Consider the following 23,005-nt stretch of genomic DNA (forward strand, 5'->3'; position numbering starts at 1 on the left):
TTTCCAGGCTGGGAGAGGGGACGGAGCTGGGATTCCACTCGAGGGAAAGGCCTCTTCTGCCCGGAGAGCACTGAGCTGATTTCCCCACATGCGAACTTCCTGGCCATGGGAGCCCCTCAACCGCTGTCACTGACTCAGTGACTGACATTTCGTAAGCGGGTTGGAGTGGAGGCCAAGGCAGTGATCTGCAGATCTGATCAAGCCTCTCCCCTACTCTCCACACCTGTTAGCACAAGTTTGTGTGCCCCATGCACAGTGAGGCCAAACAAACCGAAATGTTGGAGTTTGGAGCAGAGAAAGGTTTATTGCAGGGCCATGCAAGGAGACAGGTGGCTCAGGCCCAAAAAAACCCCCGAGCTCTCCGAAAATTTTCGGCAAAGAATTTTTTTTTTTGCGGTGGTACGCGGGCCTCTCACTATTGTGGCCTCTCCTGCTGCGGAGCACAGGCTCCGGACGTGCAGGCTCAGCGGTCATGGCTCACAGGCCCAGCCACTCGCTCCACAGCATGTGGGAACTTCCCAGACCGGGGCACGAACCCGCGTCCCCTGCATCAGCAGGCAGACTCTCAACCACTGAGCCACCAGGGAAGCTCTGGTCTGTGTTTTGATTGTGATGCTATGGCCCGGGATGGGCAGGACCTCTATGACTCGGCACTGTTGTCATAAAGCCTGGGGGAGTGGGGCCTTACTGGGACCCCTGCTCACTTGCCCCAGCTGGGTGCCTTCCTGTGGTGCCTTGGCCCCCTTAGGCACAGTTTTGCCCTAGCGGAGCTGAAGGGGGAAGATGGAGTTTCTTGGAACCACTCAGACTGCCAGTTACTGTGGCCCCAAGAAAGCCTGTGGCATCAGTGCGCTGCCCCCAGTTGCGCCGGCCCCGGTGATCCAGGGGTGTTACCAGCCCTATTACCTGCCTGGGTACCGCTACCTGAACTCATGGAGACCCAGCCTCTTCTACACCAACACCCAGACCTGCCTGGACGAGGGAGCCACGTGCCGCAGCGCCCTGCAGCTGCCCACCATCCTGCCGGCTGGCCGCTCAGCGCTCCTCTGTCGCTACAGCCCCCATGACTGGGACCAGTCCAACCAGCTGCAGATACGCACGGCCGAGGCCTCCCGGCTGCGGGCTGGCCAGCTGATGGGTGACTCTGTGCAGCTCATGCAGGATAAGGACCAGCTGACGCGCCAGATGCAGGAGGGGACCTGCCGGAACCTGGGCCAGAGGCTGTCAGATATCGGCTTCTGGAAGTCGGAGCTGAGCTATGAGCTGGAGAGGCTTCTGAACGAGAACCACAGCCTGGATGCAGTCAAGAGGCGGCTGGAGTGCGCGGCCGAGGAACTGAAATGTCCACTGCAGGTGAGTGTGGGGTGCGGGGCGGGGGGGCCTGACGGCCGCTGGGATACCACCCCTGCAATGCAGCCCCCCACACTCCCCTTGAGTGAAGATCAAGGTGATGGGCGCCATGCAGCTCAGTTTGAGCTGCATCATCATCTATAATCAGCTTTAAGCTCAAAAAAAAAAAAAAAAAAATATATATATATAACACTTAGTCAATTGACAATAATCCCAGTCCAATCAGGGTTCCTCAGACTGAATGGAATTTCCTTTTCTCCTTGGGGTTACATCAAAATCACAGGGATTTCATAAAGACATCACAAGCATGTGTGTGTGTATGTGATGGTCTTTAGAAGATGTGCTTCAAATAACTGCTCTATTTTTCTCTGTAGCCCTTAAGACCTGCGAACATACTGTACAATTTACTTATTGTTTTGCTCTACACACTATTATATAGGCACCATGAGGGCAGGGATTTGTCTGCTTTTTCACCAAGGGCTGCTCTTCAGCTGTGGGGGACCAGTATGTCTATGCTGGTCCTCAATGAGCAGTGTCTGTGCTGATTGCCTGTCATCTAGACCAATGTTCTGAATGTCTTCCCATCCTGGCACAGTGTGTGGCACACATCAGGCACTCAAGAAGGATTTGTTGAATAAATGAATAAATATCTGAATGCGGACATCCTCCACACTTTGGTTTCCCAGTCTCCAGCCATATACTGGAGCAGTTAGGATAGCTTTAGGCTGCATGTAAACAGCTATTTGAGTACAGCAGCTCAGCCAAATAGGAATTTCATTTTCTGTTATGAGAATTCCAGAGGAAAAGAGAGGAGGAGCTGCAGCCTCCACGTGATACCAGAAGGGACCCAGCCTCCTGTCTGCTTGGCCATCCTTAACACGGGGCTTTTGTCCTACTACTTTCAAGGACGTTTCAGATCTCATATTGCAAACTCCCACTTGCCAGGAGCATTTGGAAATTCTCAGTCGAGGCAGGAGGATGGGTAGGGAAGGGGCAAAATGCCAACTGTGTCTGTCCCTTTTTACCAGGGAATATCACTTTTCCTGAAGGTCCGTTATGTGAGTGCATTTTTAGCCCATTTGCCAGAACTCACGTGGGCTCCCTGGGTGCAGAGGAGTCTGGGTAAGTGAGCATTTTTCACTGGGTCCTGGAGTGGACACTGGGTGAGGAACTGGCATTATCTGCCTTTGCTATGGGAGATCATTGTGATCACACAAGATGATGTTCTGCTGCTCCCTGGAGTGTGTGCGAATGCAGAACCCCTGCCTGCAAACCTCCTGTAGCCGTGCCTGCTCTGTGTCAGGCGTGGGGGCTTCTGTAGGAGAGGCCCTACCTCCATGTTTCCCCTGGAGACAAGGCACAGGTTCTGACCACTATGGGATGGGGGTCCCTACTGTTTCCCTATGCCCCCAGGTTCCCCCCCGGAAGGACAGTGGGCAGGGCTGCTGCTCAGAGACCCAAGGCAGAATCTGAAATCTAGCACTCCTCCCCTCTCCCCGACTCTCCTCACTCCCCGAGCCTGTCTGGAAAGCCCAGCTCTGCCCCATCACGTGGCCCCCTGTGACCATCACATGGGGGCACAGGGACCAGAGGCATCTCACTTCCATCCACTTGTCTCCAACTCCAAGGTTACTACCTCATTCCAGGTGCCTCTCAATGGACAATGGTGACGGCCTCCTTCCTGGCCTCCTGACCTCTGGCCCCTCCAACGCATTTTCCAGACAGCAGCCAGAGGGATGGTTTTAAATATTAAACTAGATCTCTGCACCTCCCCGCTAAAACCCCCTCAGTGGCTTCCTAATGCATCCTAGTTAACATCTGAATTCCTTGTCACAGGCCCAATGGCTTCCTGTCTGCTGCTCCTCCTACCCCAGGGCCTTTGCACTGGCTGTTCCCTCTTCCTGGTGCATTATTCCCATTCATTTCTGCTGCTTCTCGTAATTCAGGCCTCAGTCTGCCACCTCCTTAGAGAAGTCCTCCCTGACCACCCTGCTGGTTATTCCCCACCCACCCACAGCTCCCTCTTTTCATCACAGCCCTTATCACAGTCAGAAACGATTGAGTTTCTTTCTATATTCATTTGTGTGTGTTCTCTCTCTTCTGTTAGAACTCCATAAGAACAGGGACTGTTTAGTTCACTGCAGTGTCCCCAGTACCTTGGAGTGTGACACAGAGAAGGGGACAGTAAATTCTTGTGGCATCAAGTGCTCCCCCTCCTTTCTGAGTTCCCAGATACATTTGCATCCCGACACCAGATGCCGTGCTCCCCTGCCTCCTTCTCACTGCCGCTGCTCTTTGTGACATCACAGACCAGTGACCCATCACAATTCTTTGACAGTCTGCTGCTGCAGGAGCTCCACTGAGCAGCCACTCCCCTGGCTTCTGTTCTGCTCTGTTCATGTCCCCATGACGGTTATAAGGTCTATGTGGCAGGGTTCCCTGGGTCTTACTTGGCCTATGTCACTTTCCAAAGCTCTTCCCCCATTTAGAGATCTCCAAAAAAGGGTGTTCATATATATTCACAGGTAATTCTTATTGACAGTATTCTAAGCGCTTTACATTTGTCAAACTAACTTAACCAGCATGGCCAGCTTGAGATGTGCACCGATTTTGCACCCATCTACCATCTCAGCATCCCTCACTGATGGAGATGGGGAGGCAGAAGCCCACCCAAACGCACAGTGATGGGGCCACATGAAGCATCCAAGTTTCCCAGGAATGAAACAGACCACGGCAAAGGTAGATGTGAGTCAATTCTGCTCAGGGTCTACATACAGCTGCAGGGAGAATACATGATTCCCCACGCCCCCTACAGGTGGCCCTGGAGTGTCTGTACCAGCGAGAGAAAAGGACGGGGATTGACTTGGTCCATGACAACGTGGAGAAAAATCTTGTCCAGGTAAGATGCCCCCCTGGGTCTGGCCTGCCCCATGAGGGGGGAGGGAAGGCCAGCTGGTCAGAGACGTTTCTGAGCTGCGTGTCAGGAGCAGAAGCCACATGTGTCACCCCATGCAAGATTAGGGCTCAGAAAGCGCGGGTGGGGGCCTAGGTTGCAATTTAGACACAGTGAGAAAGGAGGTCATTTGACCCTCAGTCTTTTCCTCTCCAAAATGGGCATCATAATAGTAATACCAATAAATAACAAAAGTAACAGCCAGTGTTTACTGAGCACCTGTTATATGCCACACACTGTATCACTTCATATGCATTATTTAATTCAACGATAAAATATGAATGTATCATATTTTATGATAAATAAAGGGTCTATGAATGAACCCTTGGTGCATAGTAGGTGCTGCATTTTCTTTTACTCTGGAAGTATATAAAAAGAAAGGACAGTAGGGCAAAGAATGTGCAGCTTCCACAGTCGACCCTCAGGTGCCTGGCCCGGGGATCATGCTGCTCGAGGCAGGAAATGGACCCCACCCTGACATTTCACCTTGTGGGATAGAGGGTGGGCAGTGAGAGGTGAGGGGTGGAGCACTGGCCTGGGAGACAGGAGTCTGTGAGTTTCTAAGGAGCCGCGCTCTTTCTGACATCTTTCATTGCAGGAAGTAGATTTGCTAAAACGTTGCCGAGAACAGATGAGAAAACTAGCTCAAAGGATTGACATCCAGATGCGGTAAGAGCTGCTTTCTCTCCCTTTTCTCGGAGTTTGTTTTGGGTCTCCCAGGTTTCAGGGGTCTCCAGGCGGTTCTTTTGATCAGTGGTGTGCTGGTAAGCTTTTAACAACCAGCTCTCCAGGAAGAGAAAAACGTCCTGATCTGTCGCATTTGTCAGTTTCAGCGATGTGAGTGCTACCAACATGGCTGATCTCAGTCTATCAATATGATGTTACTGAGATGCACACTATTGATTTTCATGAGTCAGCAGAGCCTTGGTGGTCCTTGTTTGCAGTGAGAACCTTGGCAAAAGAAATTGGCCTCACTGAGGCTCCTCTTAGCCTGTGGCTTCCCCATGCGAGTCCTGAACTTTGGGACATGGCAGAGAGTGGGTGGCACTGGGCATCAAGGTGAGGGGCCCGGGCCTCTCCAGAGGGGAGCTGGTGGACACCTTGGGCCACTGTTCCTTTTAGTCTTCAAAGGAATCAGCTTTTTGTTCTTGGAAGATTATGTAACTGGTATCATGACAAGGCAGGAGGCTCCCCCATAATTAAAGGGAGGCTTGAGTTTTACCGGGCTTGGGACCCATAAATGAGCCCTTGGCACCCAGCTCCCCAGAGGCAGCAGCCTTTCCACCCGGCCCTTGAGCTGGGCCCTTGCCTTTAACACTTGCAGGCAGGCTGCTCTGCTGGTTTCTCCTCCTTGTTTACTCAGATACAGCTAACAAGAGATGGGCTGGCAACCTGGCCAGGGCTGCTCCTTCCCGCTGTGTGGAGGACGTAGGCAGCTTGCATGGGATGCTAAGGGGTAAGGAAGCTTGCAGATAGGCTCTGGGAGCTTGGTGCCCTGGTTTGTTCTTCCCCAGAAACAGCAGTCGCCCCTACCTCACACACACACACACACACACACACACACACACAGCAGCCCCTCAACTCCACTGAGGTTGTAAGAATGGGTGGCAGAGGTAGGAGAGAATTATCCTGTAAAAATAAAATAAATAGCATCCAGGACAGTGTTGAAAAGCTGCCTGCAGATCTAAGGGTGTGGTCAGGGGCAGATGAGTTGGGAAAACCCAGGGAGACATCAGAGGTGGAGAAAAGTCGAAATGAGATGCAAATACAGCAGTGACTGAGGTGACAGTTGAATGGGTGAAAGCACTGTTGAATTCCATCATTATGTGCCTCTGTCTTGACTTCTTTCAACCTACCACTTGGACTATGTTTGCCTAATATTCGTCTATACATTAATCCACTTTAAAAAAACCCTTCGATACTTGTACTTAAACAGAAACGTTTTAACAAAGGGAGTTCTTTGGGCAAGCAAATGCCTTTATTGTATTTTTCTTGCCCTATGTTTACAATCACCTATTTTTTGGCAAAAGAGCGTGGTTTTCCATTTGTGGTTGACGTGGGGCTGTGACAAAACTTGGTGTTAGAGTGACGGGAGGGCTGAGGTTTGGGAAATGGGACAGTTTGAGCCGGAAGAGTGAACAAAAGCCCAGACTTGAAATTGGGGAGCTGGACCCCGGAAGGGAAATCTTGAAACTGGGGTGGGTGGAGCGCTGCTTGTGCAGGAAAAGTAGAAAGATGAAGACGGTCTCGTCGACTGGGAGACACAGAATGAGAGACACAGTGAACTCTGATGACAGAGGGGAAAATAGACAGAAAGAGAAAGACCTGAAGCTGTAAACAGAGAGATGAGCAGAGAGACAGAGGGACAGAGAGGGACACAGACATGCCAGACAGAGAGAGAAATCAAGAGGTGAGAGAGATGAAGAGATGGAAAGGGACAGACACAGAGAAAGAGGAAAAGAGAGCAGGAGAGGCTGGGAGGAAAGCAGTGGAGGCAGTGTGGGTGGGGAGGGGATGAGAGCGGGTGGAAGGGACTCTCCTCTTTGCCAGGACCAGAGGCCCAGTCACCCTGGAGAGAGGCCCTTTGACCTTGGGCAGCGGCCCCTTTTCAGAGGACACCTGTCATCTTGCAGGGAGGAAGCTCTTGCTGCCGGGGCAGCCTAATTAACCTAGAAGTGGCCAGAGCCTCATCAACAGGGCAGAACTCAGTGTGACCTTGCCCTTGGGGAAGCTCTGCTGATGACCTGCTAGGGTGGCCGCCCTGGCCCCGGGCAGGTGATGGGCTGTTGACTCATGGTTTTCTAGGCGAGGCCTGAGGCCTGCATCTGCTCAGAGCTGTGTCCTCACCTCACCAGGTGCCCCAGCAAAGCAGAAAAGGCTTTCCTGACTGGGCAGGAGCCAGGTTCAGGCTTTTCCTTGTGGGCTGACAGCAGGGTGAGTCTTGGCACTGGCCAGGCTCTCCATCTGGGGGAGATGGGGCTGTCGTCTCCCTCCCCAGGCCTCATTAGCCAGGGCCAGGAGGCTGGACCAGATGACCTGGGATTCTGAGGCCCCAGGTTCCCCTCTGATGCTCTGGCACATTTCTCTTCTACATTCTGGTCTTTCTTCACGCTCCACCTCATGAGGCAGGATGGGGCCCCATTTCCCCATGGCTCTGCCAATTCCAAAGGCCATAAGGGCCCCAGGATGGCTCTCCTTGCTCCAACATGACCCTCTCTGCATCCTGATGGGTGCAGACCCAGCATGAGGGTTTAAGTTCTTTGTTCCTGGCCTGTTTGAAACCTCTCACCAGCTTTCAGTATTCATAGCAGAAAAAAAACGTGGCAGAAAGATAGAGACAGGCAGGGGAGAGGTAGAGAGGGACACACACTGAGGCCCCGAGACAGAGAGAAACCAAGCAAGAGGAGGCAGAAGGAGATAAAGATGAGAGAGACAGAGGGACAGAGACAGGGAGAGGAAGGGAGAGGAAGGGAGAGGAAGGGAGGGAGAAAATTAGATGCAGGAGGGGAAAGAGAGACACCGATGCGAGACGCGCACCAAGCACTTTAGTTGCCTCTGGACATCAAACTGCTCAAAGTTATTCCCTTCTCCAGTCTCTTTTAATTCCTTTAAGACATCAAGGGAATCTAAAAAAAAAACTGGTACAGGACTTCCCTGGTGGCGCAATGGTTAAGAATCCTCCTGCCGGGCTTCCCTGGTGGTGCAGTGGTTGAGAGTCCGCCTGGCGATGCAGGGGACACGGGTTCATGCCTGGGTCCGGGAGGATCCCAAGTGCCGCGGAGCGGCTAGGCCCGTGAGCCATGGCCACTGAGCCTGTGCATCTGGAGCCTGTGCTCCACAACGGGAGAGGCCACAACAGTGAGAGGCCCGCGTACCTCAAAAAAAAAAAAAAAAAAAAGGACTCCTCCTGCCAATGCAAGGGACATGGGTTCAAGCCCTGGTCCAGGAAGATCCCACATGCCTCAGAGCAACTAAGCCCAAGTGCCACAACTACTGAGCCTGCGTACCACAACTATGGAAACTCCCGCGCCTACAGCCCATGCTCTGCAACAAGAGAAACCCCTGGGATGAGAAGCCCGCACACTGCAACGAAGAGTAGCCCCCGCTTGCCACAACTAGAGAAAGCTTGCACGTAGCAATGAAGACCCAATGCAGCCAAAAATAAAATAAATTTAAAAATTTAAAAATTTAAAAAAAAGAAAGAGAGAAACCACAGCCTAATAAAAATAAATAAATAAGTAAATGGTACAAATGAACTTATTTACAAAACAGAAATAGAGTCGCAGATGAAAACAAACTTATGGTTACCACGGGGGAAAGGGAGGGAGGGATAAATTGGGAGAGTGGGACTGACATATACACACTACTATATCTAAAATAGATAATTAATAAGGACCTACTGTATAGCACAGGGAACTCTTCTCAATACTCTGTAATGACCTATATGGGAAAAGAATCTAAAAAAGAGTGGATATATCTATATGTGTAACTGATTCACTTTGCTGTATAGCAGAAACTAATACAACATTGTAAATCATCTACACTTCAATAAAAATTTTTTTAAATAATTAATTTAAAAAAAAGACATCAAGGCAAAACTCCCAATCAATGCTTATGCATCTTTAATTTCCTTTTTTCAACCAAAAAAGAAACAGAAAAGGTTTCAGGCTTAGAACCTACTGGAGACAACAGATTCTAGCTAGCATTCTGTTAGTGTTTACTTTGCATTTAGGTTTGGAAACAGTTACTGGTTTTCTTTTAAAGACAGTGATGTAGATTTTTCCCTTTGAAATACATTTATTTATTTATTTATTTTAAAAACATCTTTATTGGAGTATAATTGCTTTACAATGGTGTGTTTCTGCTTTATAACAAAGTGAATCAGCCATACATATACGTATATCCCCATATCTCCTCCCTCTTGCGTCTCCCTCCCTCCCTCCCTCCCTATCCCACCCCTCTAGATGGTCACAAAGCACCGAGCTGATCTCCCTGTGTTATGCAGCTGCTTCCCACTAGCTATCTATTTTACGTTTGATAGTGTATATATGTCCATGCCACTCTCTCACTTTGTCCCAGCTTACCCTTTCCCCTCCCCATGTCCTCAAGTCCATTCTCTATATCTGTATCTTTATTCCTGTCTTGTCCCTAGGTTCTTCAGAACCATTTATTTTTTTAGATTCCATATATATGTGGAATACGGTATTTGTTTTTCTCTTTCTGATTTACTTCACTCTGTATGACAGACTCTAGGTCCATCCACCCCACTACAAATAACTCAATTTCGTTTCTTTTTATGTCTGAGTAATATTCCATTGTATATATGTGCCACATCTTCTTTATCCATTCATCTGTCGATGGACACTTAGGTTGCTTCCATGTCCTGGCTATTGTAAATAGAGCTGCAATGAGCATTGTGGTACATGACTCTTTTTGAATTAGAAATGCATTTATTTATGTATTTTATTTATTTATGATTGAAAAAAGAAAGTTAGCAGGTAAATAATAGTACAGGTACTTTGGGAATATGGCAAGAATCATGAAAGTGGGTCTCCAATGTCTGGAGTCTTGGCAAACAGTGACATTTAAGTCTAAACTTAGCCAAGATACCAGCCCTTCAGGCTCAAGTCCTGTCCCCACCCCACTGTGTTCTCCTCACCTGGCTCAGTCCCAGACTCCACCCACTCCCTGACTCCACCCACTCCTGACCCTGCCCAGGCCATGACTCCACCCACTCCCTGACTCCACCCACTCCCTGATTCTGCCAGCCTTTTGAGCTGCTTATGGGTCCCTAAATACCTGGATGTCTCTAGCTTCTCTGCTTTTGCACATGTGGTATCCTCAGCTTGGAATTCTCATCCCCCCAACCCAACTTTGTCCATAATATCTGCTCCTACTGTTATGAAAACCCAGCTCAGACACTCTCTGGGGAAGCCTTCCCTGACCACCCCTCCTCCAGAGTTAATGGCTTCCTCCTCTGTGTATCCTTTTTGAACCTGCACTGTTGCTCTTTTCATTCTTTCTTTATTTTTTACTGTATTTACTTACACAAATCTGTGAGCAACTTGAAGGTAGTGACTGAGGCTTATTCATGTCTTTTCCCTCTGTGCCTGGCATAGCATCAGACACAAGGATTTGTGGACCAATTTAAATTGAAACCTGGCTTTGTCCAAAGTGTGAATTCATATCTTCTATATTAGGTCAGCAAACTACAGCTGGAGGGCCAAATCTGGCCCACCACCTGTTTCTGTAAATGAAGTTTTATTGGAACACAGCCACAACCATTCACATACACATTATCTGTGTAACCATAATGTGTAACCATACACATTATCTATGCCTGTTTTCCTACGTAGTTGAGTAGTTGCAAGAGAGACCATATGACCCACAAAACCTAAAATATGTAGTATTTGACCCTTTACAGTAAATGTTTTCTAAGTGACAACAGGTCTGCTTGGATTAGGGGGAGGGTGGGGGAGTGCAGGGAGGCCCTGGGTGTGTGTGGGGGCATCAAGGTGGGAAGAGGGCTGGAAGCCACTGGGGGTGGACCCTCCTGGGGGTCCAGAGACTTGGCTTCCAGCAGTGGCTCTGCACCGATCTCCCCTGTGACCTTGGGTGAGGGATGCTGGGTGAATGCACAATTTGGGGACATGTCCTTGCCCCCACAGGGATAACCGGGATGCTCAGCATGCCCTGGAGAGGGACCTCGAGGACAAAAGCTCAGCCGAGTTCATCGATGAGAAGTGCCTTAACCTACGGAACACATCAGATTGCATCAGCTTCTTCCACGGCGTGGAGAAAATTGATGGCACGTAAGTACCGGGCAGTCAGTCCTCACCTGGCCGTGCCCGAGGACAGCAGGGGTTTCTGGGTCTGATCCTGCTAAGGAAACGTAAAGGGGCATCGTGCACCAGTCAAGTGTGAGGCCGTGTGGTTGAGTGAGGATCCTGAGTTACAAGCTACAGAATCCGATTCTGGCTAACTTAAGATGGAATTTACTGGAAGGCTATTGGGCAGCCACAGACTCCAGGGGAAGGCTGGAGGGGAGGTTCTGGCAGCCTGAAGGAGCCAGTGAGAGAGAGCTAATCGGCCTTGTTGTTGGAGCACCACTGTCTTTCCACGCTTGCCCCACTTCACGCAAGATCCAAATTCCAGCAAGAGAGGGCAAGATATTGGCTTGTGAGGGTCCCACAGCTGCTGCTGCTGAGGCACCTGGATTGGCAAGTCCACCAAACAAATTCCAGGAGGAATTTCCAGGAGGAGGAGGAATTTCTCCTCCTTCTGGAGGAAGAATTCAAGTTTGGCTGGCAGAGCCAACTGATGCCTGCCCATGCTGGCAGTGGCTTAAGAGTGGATTCTGGAGCCAGGTTGTCTGCCTTCAAATCCAGCCTCCACATTAACCCTCGGGACAAAGGACTTCATTTCTCTGGGCCCCGTTTCATCACCTCTACCACTGGGATAAAAATAGCACCCACCTCCCAGAGTTGCTGTGAGTGTGGAAAGGTGGGCGTGTGAAGTGCTAGGCACAGAGCCTCGTGTCGGGGAATGACGACGGCTAACATTTATTGAGTGCTTGGTGGGCGACCTCATTTTCTCGTCACAACAGCTATGAGGGTGGCGCCTCCTGTCTGCCTGGCACTGCCATGGGCACGTCCTAGCATCACGGAATTGCGTGCAGAACGAAGGCACGCTTTCCCCATCGGCAGTCCAAGGTCTGGGATAATGAGGGCTGGAGAGAGATGCTCTGGGTACATGCAGAGGGTGGGGTCTATCTTGGTCCCTTTAAAAAAAATCTCCAGCACATAGCATTGTGCTTGGTACATAGTAGGTGTGCAATAAATATTTGTTGAATGAAAGAATGAATAAAAGGGGGAAGGGAGGGAGAGGAGAGAAGGAAAGGGAAGGTCTTCTTGGCCCACACCAGGGTCACTTTCTGGATCATAGTAAATATGCAGGTGTTGAAAGGACCCTTTGGGGTTTCCTGCGATGACAGCTCCTGGGGACCCTTCTCCTCCTCCTGACAAGGTTGACTGCCCACGGCGCTGGCAAAGTGAGCAAGACCTCCACGGGGCCTAGTCCTCTCAGCCACAGCTGCCCACCTGGACAGGGAGTCTGGAAGTTTCCCTTCCCAAACAGATGCCTCCCTGAAAGCTGGGCAGCCAGGCTGGCTGGCAGAGGCTCCGATTTCTGTGCCCAGGAGGGGTCCTGCTGTTTAAAGTCCTCCATCCAGCGACTCCAGCTGGAAAGCCAGAGCTTCCATTTGTGACTCAGTTCTCCCCGGATGTATTAGCTCAGGGCTTTGTATGTGAGGTTTTCTTAAAGCGGGGCCATGTCTGGGCAGGTAACAGGACGTTTGGAGACTCTGCGTTGCCGTATCTCTGTTCACCGAAGGTCTCATTGCCACGAATTAACCACTGATGATGAAGATGAGGATGAGAGCTGATGCCTTTTACCTGCTGTTCGCTATAGGTTGGACACTGTGCCGAGCGCTTCCACGGTCTTGTGAATAATAAACATTTATCAAGTGCTTACTATTGTCAGGTGCCGTGATAGGGGTTTCACAGTTGGTCAGCAACCCTGGGGGTAGGTACCATTTTTATCCCCATTTTACAGAGGAGACTAAGACTCAGAGAGGTGCAGTGACTGGTCCAAGCTCACACAGCGAGTGGCAGAGCCACGGTCTGAGCCCACGTTGGACACTGGGCCTGTGTTTTACCATAGCGCCTTCCTGCCTCCCCAGCAAAGCCTGCTGGGTCCTATGTTTTTAGAGGACACAGGCTCCAGAAAGCACGTTGCCCCTGCTGAAGCACATCACCTGTGAGGAGACAGGCTGCCTCGGCAAATTCCCCCAGGGACAGTGTGATGAAGCGGGTTGTTTTCCCTGGGGAGCTCGGCTGTCTGCTCCAGGGGAGGGCTTAGCGGCTGCTGCCCTTGACCCTGACAGTGTCCCACTGAGCAGTGGGAGGTACCCTCAGAATAAATCCGCAGGTCACTCTCTGCTGTCCTTGGCACCTCGTCATTCCTCTATTGATGGTGAGTGGCTGTGTGACCTTGGAAAAGAAGACACTTCACCTCCCTGAGCCTCAGGTCTTCGTTGGGTGAAAGCTCTGGATCAGACTCAGTGCCCTCTCACATCTTTAGAAGCCTAAGACCTCTCCAGAGGCTTGATTTTAACTCCTGCAAAAGCCAGACAAAACAACCACATTCACTATGCAATCTAAGTGTGCTTTAAAATGTCCTGAAAGAGACTTCTATTTCAGATGATTGAATCTCTTTTTTTCCTACTGCCTGAGAATAAAAATCTGCTTTATTTTAAGAACTGGAGACTTCCCAGCTAGAAAAGACCTTGCAAAGTTATTTAATCTGCTTTATCCGGAGACTGAAGTCAGCTCAAAGAAGCATGTGTCTCTGTTTCTCAAAGGGTTCCCAGAGGAGAAAACTCCTGTACAATAGTTGATTGCTTATTGCCTGAATTTATATACTCGGCCAGGAAGAACTTTCTGTTCCCTAAACTGAATCCCTTATGTGTCACTGCCTCCAAGAAGCCTTCCCAGTCTGCCCTTTCCCTAGTTTGCCCTTTCCAATATAGCCTGAGCTCCATTTGTCCTCCCAGATGCATTCTCTAGCTGCCTTGCTGTGAGTCCTATAGAGGAGCCTGCCCTCTACAAACTGCCTCTCCTGGGTCTTTGCCATCTGGTTCCCAGTTGGGTTCAGCCAATAGGAGGGTCACCAACATGAGATGGAGGAGAAAGGTGCTGGGGATTTATTCTACGTGGTCTCTCTCTTGCCTTTCACACCTGGGGTGGTGACAACTTCGTGCATTTGCTAATCTATGAGCACCTCAGCGCTATCTGAGAACAAATTCCATTTATTTCCTTTTATGGCCCTGACTGACACGTAATGACCCACTCCATTTGTCTCTCTTCCATCATCCTGCTTCTAAATTCTTTCATAGAACATAACACAATGTGTGAACATCTTCTTTATTTATTGTCTATCTCCCCCGCCTCCCCTGGAAATTTATCACTATGAGGCCAGGGATGTTGCTGGCTCTATCCCAAGTGCCTAGAACAAGGCTTGGCAGGTGGTAGGTGTTCAAAGAACATTTGTTGAATGAATAAGTCAGTGCAAGTAGCATGGCCACAGGCTCATCCCTGAATTGAAGCAGCCCTGCAGCCAGCCTCATGCCCGATGCCCACTTCTTGGCCTGTCTCTGTGTTTTTGGTGATGGTGGAGGGAGTGTTCGAGAAAAAAGCTCTTTTGGGGAATCTCTCCTCTCCTACAACTCACCAAGTGCCCTTTCGGGAAACCAGCTAGTCTGCACTTGCCTCATCTATAAATGAGGTGTTTGGATCAGCTCAGTGGCTCTCAACTGGGGGCAATTGTGCCTCCTCCCCCAAGGGACATTTGGTAATGTCTAGAGACTTTTTTGATCGTCACAACTGGAGAAGCGTTACTACTGGCATCTAGTGGGTAGAGGCCAGGGATGCTGTTAAACATCCTACAGTGCACAGGACAGCCCCCTCCAACAGAGAATTATCCTGACCCAAATGTCAGAAGTGCCAAGGTTGGGAAACTCTGGATTCAGCGATCTCCAAGCCTGCTGGAGACCCCCGACTCCTCGCCTGCTAAGTTCGCTCTCATGCCTCTTGCAGGATCTCCGTGCCCGAGACATGGGCCAAGTTCACTAACGACAATATCAGACACTCGCAGAACATGCGGGCCAACTCTGTCCAGCTGCGGGAGGAGGCCCAGAACCTCCTCGATGTGTTGTTGGATCAGACGTGGAAGCAGTTTACCAGCACCAATCTGGCCTTCAATGCCCGCATCGCCGAGGTGACAGATGTGAAGAACAAGCTGCAGATGCAGCTGGCTAAGGTAAGCGAGATGCCTGTGAGGACCACCGTCCATGACGCCAGGCCCCTGGCCCTCGCCCTTGGGTCTCAGCAGCTTTTGGTCAAGCTGCCCGCCCCGCTGCTGCTGCTGAAATGGTCCCAGCAACCCATGGTCTATGAGCCTGTCCACCCAAAAGGGGGCAGAGGCTGTGAGCTTCCTTTGGGGGATTCCAGCGTCTTGGGGGTAAATCTTCTTTGCTCACTGGATGATGGAGCTTGGAGCTTGGCCTGGCTGTCACAGCAACACCCAAAGGTGTTGCCGATGGCCCCCAGGTCTCTTTTCTCCATCTGAGCCCATGTGGCCAAGCGTGACCAACGAGGGTGGGTGCCAATATCGGAGCCCCAGGAAACGGGTCTGAGCGGGTCTTTTGCGCCCACATCAGCATCTTTGGAAATGTAACCTCTTGACCTTCAAAGGCTTCAAGAGCATCAGGAGGGGTGGGGTGCTTTTTGAATTTGAGGAGCGGGAAGGACAGCCTAATCCTGCCACCATCTCCTGCTGTTCCCACACTGACATGCCCTTTTCCTGCTCCTGTATTTGAACGCGTCATGCTGTTTCCCACCCCTGGGGGAGTCCTCTCTGCATGGAATTTATACTCTGCTCAATTTAGAGCACGTACTGGGTGCCAGATGCTGTGCTAGGGACTGGAATGAAAAGAGGAGTCACACAAACAGTCCCCTGGTCCCTGTCCTCAGGGGATATATATTCTGGTCAGGGAGCAGTGGTGGCTGCAAAATTTATATGCAGGAAGGACTTAGGGATGACAATCTGGTTGGAAGGGGGTGGGGAGACAGGGGACTAGTCTTGAACCTGAACTTGCAAAACAGTACCCCTTTTTACTGTATATATATTTGAGGAGGTTTAGTGGGCTGCAGGCAGGGTTTCATGGAATTTACAGGGGCAGTCTAAGCCCACCCACATAGGACACCCTTTGGCCTGGGGTATGGAGAAACAGATAAAACAGAAGTTTCTCTAAAATAATTGCAAAGCTGTGATAAGCGTTAATGAGAGAGGAAGCAAGGAGATTCGCCAGAGATTCTCCTGGAGTTCTTACACCAGGTAGATCAGACAGGCAGGTGACATTTACATTAAGAGCAGAGGATAGGGCCTCCCTGGTGGCGCAGTGATTAAGAGTCTGCCTGCCGATGCAGGGGATACGGGTTCGTGCCCCGGTCTGGGAGGATCCCATATGCCGCGGAGCGGCTGGGCCCGTGAGCCATGGCCGCTGGGCCTGCGCATCCGGAGCCTGTGCTCCGCAACGGGAGAGGCCACAACAGTGAGAGGCCCGCATACCGCAAAAAGAAAAAAAAAAAAAAAAAAAAAAGAGCAGAGGATAAGGAGTTAGGCAGCCAAAGGATGGGGTGGGGCTAGTGTTCCCAAGAGGATGAATGTGAGATGAGGCTGGAGGAGGGAGCAGGCACAGGGACCTCCTGCGGATTCTTTCTTTCTTTCTCTCTCTCTCTCTCCCTCTCTTCCTTCCTTCCTTTCCTCCCTCCCCTTCCCTCCTTCCCTTTCCTTCCTTCTTTCTTTCTTCCTTTCCTTGAAAAATCATTCTATTATTGTGATAAAATATACATAACAAAACATTTGCCATTTCTTAGTCTGTTCGCGCTGCTATAACAAAAATACCATAGACTGGGTGACTTATAAACAACAGAAATTTATTTCTCACACTTCTGAGGACTGGGAAGTCCAGGATCGAGGTACTGGGAGATGTGGTGTCTGGTGAGAACCCGCTTCTTGGTTCACGGATGCTGTCCTCTCCTGTGTCCTCACGTGGCAGAGAGCTGCGGGAGCTCTCTGCGGTCTCTTTCATAAGGGCACTAATCCCATGGATGAGTTGATGACCTCATCACCTCCCATAGACCCCCACCTCCTAATACTGTCACAATGGGGATTGGGTGTCAGTATCTGAATTTGGGGGGACACAGACATTCAGTCCATAGCAAGCATTATTAAGTGTAGAGTTCTGTGTTACGTATCTTCACATGTGGCGCAAATGTCAACACCATCCATCTCTAGAACAATTTTTCATCTTCCCAAAGTGAAAAGAACCCTGTGTTTAAACTTTGTACTCATTAAACAATGACTCACCATTCCCCTCTCCCCTGGCAACCACCAGTTCTACTTTCTGTCTCTATGAATTGACTAGGTACCTCATATAAGTGGAAGCATACAGTATTTGTCCTTTTGTGTCTGGCTTATTTTACTTAGCACAATGTCTTTAAGGTTCATCCATGTTGTAGATTGCATCAGAATGTCCTTCCTTTGTAAGGCTGAAGGATATTCCATGGATGTATATACCGTGTATCCATTCATTCCTCCATGGACGCTTGGATTGCTTTCGCCTTTTGGCTGTTGTGCAAGTGTTTTCTTTTAATGAGGCATTTCCTATAGTGGATCAAATACAGTTCATTGTCAAGTTTTACCACATGAGTCTGAGGCCTGGAGGTGACTTGGGAACTCCTTTGCAAGTCCTTTGGTGGGACTTGGTGGCTGGTTTCTCATCTGTGAAACAAGGAGCAAGAATTCCTACTTGGTGACGATAGTGTAAGGATTAGTGAGTTGGTCTCTGCGGAGCTGTTAGTGCTCGGCACACAGTAAACACTCAGTAAAAGGTAACTGTAAGTATTAATATTACTGATGGAGAGAAAAAGGATCTTCTGGGTGGGGTGGGGTACATACCCTTTTCCCTATCCACGTTTCTCCACGGAAGTTTTGAATTATTACTAGCAGCTTCATCACCGCTGATCAGAGTTTTTGCTACCACGTGGATTTTTATTAATAGTCATTATTTAATAACCAGCTGTTTTGCACATAAGTGAGCACCCATTTGAAATACACCAGACCCCAACATGACACGACTGACATTTCACTTGTCTTCCGGTTGGTGACCATCTCACAGAGTGTTTTTCTAAGATAGTAAAGGAAAGAGTTGATATAATGAAAATAAATAGATAGCAACCATCTCACCTTTCAGCAGTTTGCTTTAGCTGGAGGACTTGAAATGCTCTCTTTAAAATTTCAACTGTTAATTGTTGAGCTTGGCCTGATTCCCCTTGGCAAGAGGCATTTCTGGAAAATTCTAGGCCCCCATCCCTACCTGTGCTGCAAAGCAATTATGGCCCAGGTGGTCATAGGAATCCACTTTGGAAGGCCAGGTCTCCACAGTTCCCCATGCAGACTTTGAATGCCCCAGTGGTTTAGGGCTGCGTAGACAGCCTTGGCTGTCTTGGTCATGTTCCCCGTGATCCTGGGGTTCTATCCCCAAGGCCATAGCCCAAGCCTTGTAACTTGTCCTGGGTCCTCACACTTTGGGGCCTTGGGGTATCGACCAGTCATACTGACCACTGCTTAAAGAAGGGCTGGTGACCTCTTTGGGCTGAAACAGTTGATAGCCACAGAGTGGGTGGCTCCTGAGAACCAGGGGCCCAGTGTGGGGTGGGAGGTGGGGGAGGGGCGTGTCTCCAGATAAGCATAAGTACCCTGCATCCAATGGCCCAGTCCAAGGTGCCTTTTAGCGGAAGACTCAATGTGGAGGGCAATGTGCAAGGACCTGGGGGGAGGGGGCATGGGGGCAGGGACTCTGCTACAGCACAGCGCTTATTCAACACTTGCAGGAACGAGGCCCCAGCAGGGAAAATGACAGTAGGTGTGTTACACGGACTCAGCCTTAATATCACCGAATCACACAGTGAGAAAGTTATTCCTTCTTCAGTCCTTTTTCAATCTTTGTGATGCTCTCAAGAGGAAAGTCTTGATCGGATACTAGACTGCCTCCCTCAGCTCTTTAACCCCGTCTGATCTCCCTTTTAAACAGACAGCGCTGGCCTCAGGCTGAGAGCTTTGGGCAGGCAGCTGTATCCAGCCAGAGTTTCAATCACATGGTTTTACTTTCATCTTGTTCGTGCATTTTTATGGTTACTTCCATTATGGCAAATGATGCTGATTGTCCACTGATAATAGTGATATAAAGTTTTATTTTTAAACAAATGCATTTAAAGTTTTTTTGTTTTTTGTTATTTTTTTAAAAAGCCAATTGACTTGAAAAGATTGTTAATCATGTCACAAATGGTGTGAGGGGATATGGCCATAATGGTAAGGACGGTAGGGGAAAACCTGACTGTTGGAGAAAAGCAAAGTAGACCTGTGCATCTCAAGTATTACACTGTGTGCGGTAACCACCCGTGTTACCTGGAGATTGCATCGAAATGCAGATTCTGATTGAGCAGGTCTGGGGTTGGGCCTGAGCATATGCATGTTGAACAGCCTCAGGAAGTTGCCAGTACCACCGGTGGGGGGTAAGGCCGAGGGCAGGTTGTAAAGCGAGTGGGCTTTGACAGAGAAGCTGTCTCCTTCTCTTCTTTCCCTCCTTCTTCCTGCCTCTCTCTTCCAAACTCAAAATATTGGGGGAACCAAATCCTTCCAAAAGGCAAGCCACAGTCATCCAATTCTAACCAGATTTTCTTTAATTGCATTTTGCATCCAAGCTTCCCAGCCAAGCCCAGCCATTCCTCCCTCGAGGGATCAGGCCCGCTTGGCCCATCACATAGATCTTCGCCACCCGACTTCGCAGATGCAAACACCCTTCTGGGATTTCTGCCGCCCCTCCCGGATGCATGCCCTTGAATCAAAATCTCATTTTTCCATCTTGGTTATTAATGTGGTCGGGGCAAATGACGTTAGGAGCTGGGGGAGATAAGCCAGAAGCGCGGCCTCGACTGGGCTGTCGGAGAGATGAGTCGGATTTCTCTGCTTCCTCTCCACAGCACAGCGCCCCCTGCAAGCTGTAGGCTTTCTTGTCGCAAACGGGAGCCAACGTTCACCCTACGGCCTCCTCCACCTGGAGCTCCAACCATCTCAGTTGGTGGCTCTCACTTCCAGATGCTTCCACAAGCTTCCAGGGGCTCAATCCCAAATTCTGGAGTCCACTTGCACGCTCCTCTTTCTCCACCACCTCACATCCCCTCCACCAGCAAATCCTGTTGGTTCTACTTTCAGAATCTCCTCACTCCCCATTCCCTCCTCTGCTTCTGCCCTGCCCCAGGCCTCTACCATCTCTTGCCTGGACCATTGCTGTGTTCTCCTAATGGCTCTGTTTGCTTTTGATACAGCCAACTGTTTAGCTGGCAGCTTGTTGAGAGGCCATTCGATACTTGAATAGGCCGACTAGACTGACAGACAGAAAAAGTTCAATTGCTTTAGATTTTTCAGAAAACCTTGAGAGTTTAGCTGGAGAATGCAGGTGACAGACTCTCTCTGCTGGTGTCCCCGGGTCACCATCTTCACCGTGGCCAGGCCTGTCTGCACCACTGCTGTCATGAGAATTTCTCAGCACCCCTCACCTTTGCAATGGCAGCGCCTCCAGAAATGCATGGTGCTCAGTGCAGTCTAAGGTAATGCAGACGGACTGGTTTTTAAATAAGGGGATAAACACTTGTAGTCCAGGGGTTAAACTTGACCCACATATTATTTGGCCTCTCACATTTTTCTTTTAACAGCTCTGTTTTTACTTGACACATAATTAACTGTACATATTTCAAGTGTAGAATCTGAGAAGCTTTAACACGTATATGTCATGAAGCCACCACCTCAATCAAGGTAGTGAACATATGAAAAGGTTTCCTTATGTCTTTTGTCATCTCTCCCTCCCTCCTTTCCAACACAACCACTGATCTGCTGTCACTGCAGATTAGTTTGCCTTTTCTAGAATAATTACATAAAGGGCACCATACCCTACCCATTCTTTTTTCATTAGTCTTCTTTCACTCAGCGTAGTCGAGATTCCTAGTTTGTTCCTTCTTATTCCTGTGTCTTGTACGTCTTGTATGGGTACCGTATTGTATGTATACACCCCTGGTATGTATCGTATCCATACACCACAATTTGTTTATCCATTCACTTGTCGATGGACATTAGGGTTGTTTCCAGTTTGGGGCTGTTACCAATAAAGCTACTATGAACATTCACATACATACCTTTCTATGCATTCTCAGGTTTTTATTATATATATATATATATATATATATATATATATATTTTTTTTTTTTTCGGTACGTGGGCCTCTCACTGTTGTGGCCTCTCCCGTTGCGGAGCACAGGCTCCAGACGCGCAGGCTCAGCGGCCATGGCTCACGGGCCCAGCAGCTCCGTGGCATGTGGGATCTTCCCGGACCTGGGCACGAACCCGTGTCCCCTACATTGGCAGGTGGACTCTCAACCACTGCGCCACCAGGGAAGCCCCCATTCTCAGGTTTTTGTTTTTTTTTTTTAATATCTTGGTAAAAAATGGAGATTTTATGTAGAAGTTCAGATTTCTAGAATCTCTGGAAAACTGGGTGGCTCTAGCAACTCCGAGCCCACTTTCCTACAGGGGAGCAACCAACAGGAGTTGAATGGCCACAGCCCCTCGTTGGACAGGGCCCGGGCTCTCCGACTGGCTCAGTCCCCACGTCTTCTCTCACGGCCCCCTTTGCACATTTGCATCACCTGCCCGATCCCAGCAGGCTTGTACCTTGGCACGTTCTGCTCTGTGCATCGGAGGAAATGCAAGAAAGCAGCCAGGCCTGGAAAGGATTGTAGAGAACCCAGAGGGGCTCTGAGTTTGCCCCTTGAAAGGTTTTGCTTTTACTCTGAAGTTTCTTTGGGGTTTCAACTTCCAATTGGTCATTAACACCAGCAGAACCTCTCCTGCCCCAGGAGGCAGCGTCAGGGCAGGAAGGCGCGTGTCTGTGGGGTGAGGGCCCGCAGTCGCCATCTGAGGGCCCCAGCGCCTGCCGCCAGCCCCTCTGTTTGTCCAACGAGGCCTGGAACCCATGGTGGAGTGGGAAAAGCTTTTGTGCTTTGCAAGCAGTCGGATCCCTTCCAGCACCAGTGCCCGCAGACAAGCTCTGACGGCTTGTTTCTAAAACCAGCCCAGCCCAGGGGATGTGGAGCCGGCCCGCCTGCCTCTGGTGAGGAGGGGCCGGGCCAGGCCTTAAACACCATTGCCTCCTAGTGAGAAAGTTCTCGTTTCAAGTTCCCTCCGTCAATCCTTCCAATAGGGTCGAGGAACAAGGCTTGATGTGACGCTAATCTGTCTTTGCCATCTCTCTTTTGTGTGGGAATCCCCCTTTCCAGCCAGGCCTCAAGCCTCAAGCTGGCACTGAACCTTTGAAAGACAACAGAACTTAGAATCAAGGTCTTTCTTTCCATCTTCTCTACTGTGATGGTACTTTCTATCAATGGCAAGAGATACTCATTTCCCACGTGTGGCAATGATATAAAGATGCCATTTCAAATACATTTGTTCAAGGCTGAAAAAGGAGCTGCTTTGAAGAAGTAGACTAAATAATTGTTCAGACATGCTTGGGTATGTGGGTATGTAGAGGGTTTCCAAGGTAACCCTCAGGAAAGGCCTTGGGGCTGAGTTCAGTAGGTCTCTCTGCCTGATGCTCACCTTAGTACCAAGAGGAATCAAAGGCTCCCTGGTGTCATGTAGGCTCAGGTCTCATCACTGTACTTGGGAGGTATGGGCCTGGGGACACCCGGTTGAGGGGTCCACGAGAGCTCAGATACGGGCAGTTCTGAGGGCTGTGAAATGGCGGGTTGATGGGGTGGGGGTGCTGGGTCACCGCTGTCTGTCCACGGTGACACTGTGCCAAATGAGAGAGGAACGGCTGGGATCAGGGAAACAGGGCCAAGGTCCAGAGCTGGGAAGGCAGCCAACAAATGCAGGATGCTGGAGGGACCAGACAGCAGAGGGCGCCGAAAATGAGCGTGGGTCAGCATGGCCCGGGTAGGAGCTAAGGACAGTGCAAATGAGGTA

At 49.8% G+C, this 23,005-nt stretch overlaps 1 protein-coding gene across 1 annotated transcript in view; it reads left to right on the top strand.

Annotated features, from left to right (window-relative positions):
* The first annotated feature begins 783 nt into the window (after window positions 1–783).
* TEKT5 (tektin 5) overlaps window positions 784–23,005 on the top strand; it is a 39,015-nt gene continuing 16,793 nt past the window's right edge. Inside the window, exons 1-5 of the mRNA XM_060079296.1 lie at window positions 784–1,353; window positions 4,166–4,249; window positions 4,902–4,972; window positions 10,972–11,115; window positions 14,959–15,181. Of these exons, the coding sequence (XP_059935279.1) occupies window positions 784–1,353; window positions 4,166–4,249; window positions 4,902–4,972; window positions 10,972–11,115; window positions 14,959–15,181 (1,092 nt within the window). The remainder of the gene's footprint in view (window positions 1,354–4,165; window positions 4,250–4,901; window positions 4,973–10,971; window positions 11,116–14,958; window positions 15,182–23,005) is intronic.

This window comes from Mesoplodon densirostris, chromosome 16 (assembly GCF_025265405.1).
Source record: "Mesoplodon densirostris isolate mMesDen1 chromosome 16, mMesDen1 primary haplotype, whole genome shotgun sequence".
NCBI lineage: Eukaryota > Metazoa > Chordata > Mammalia > Artiodactyla > Ziphiidae > Mesoplodon > Mesoplodon densirostris.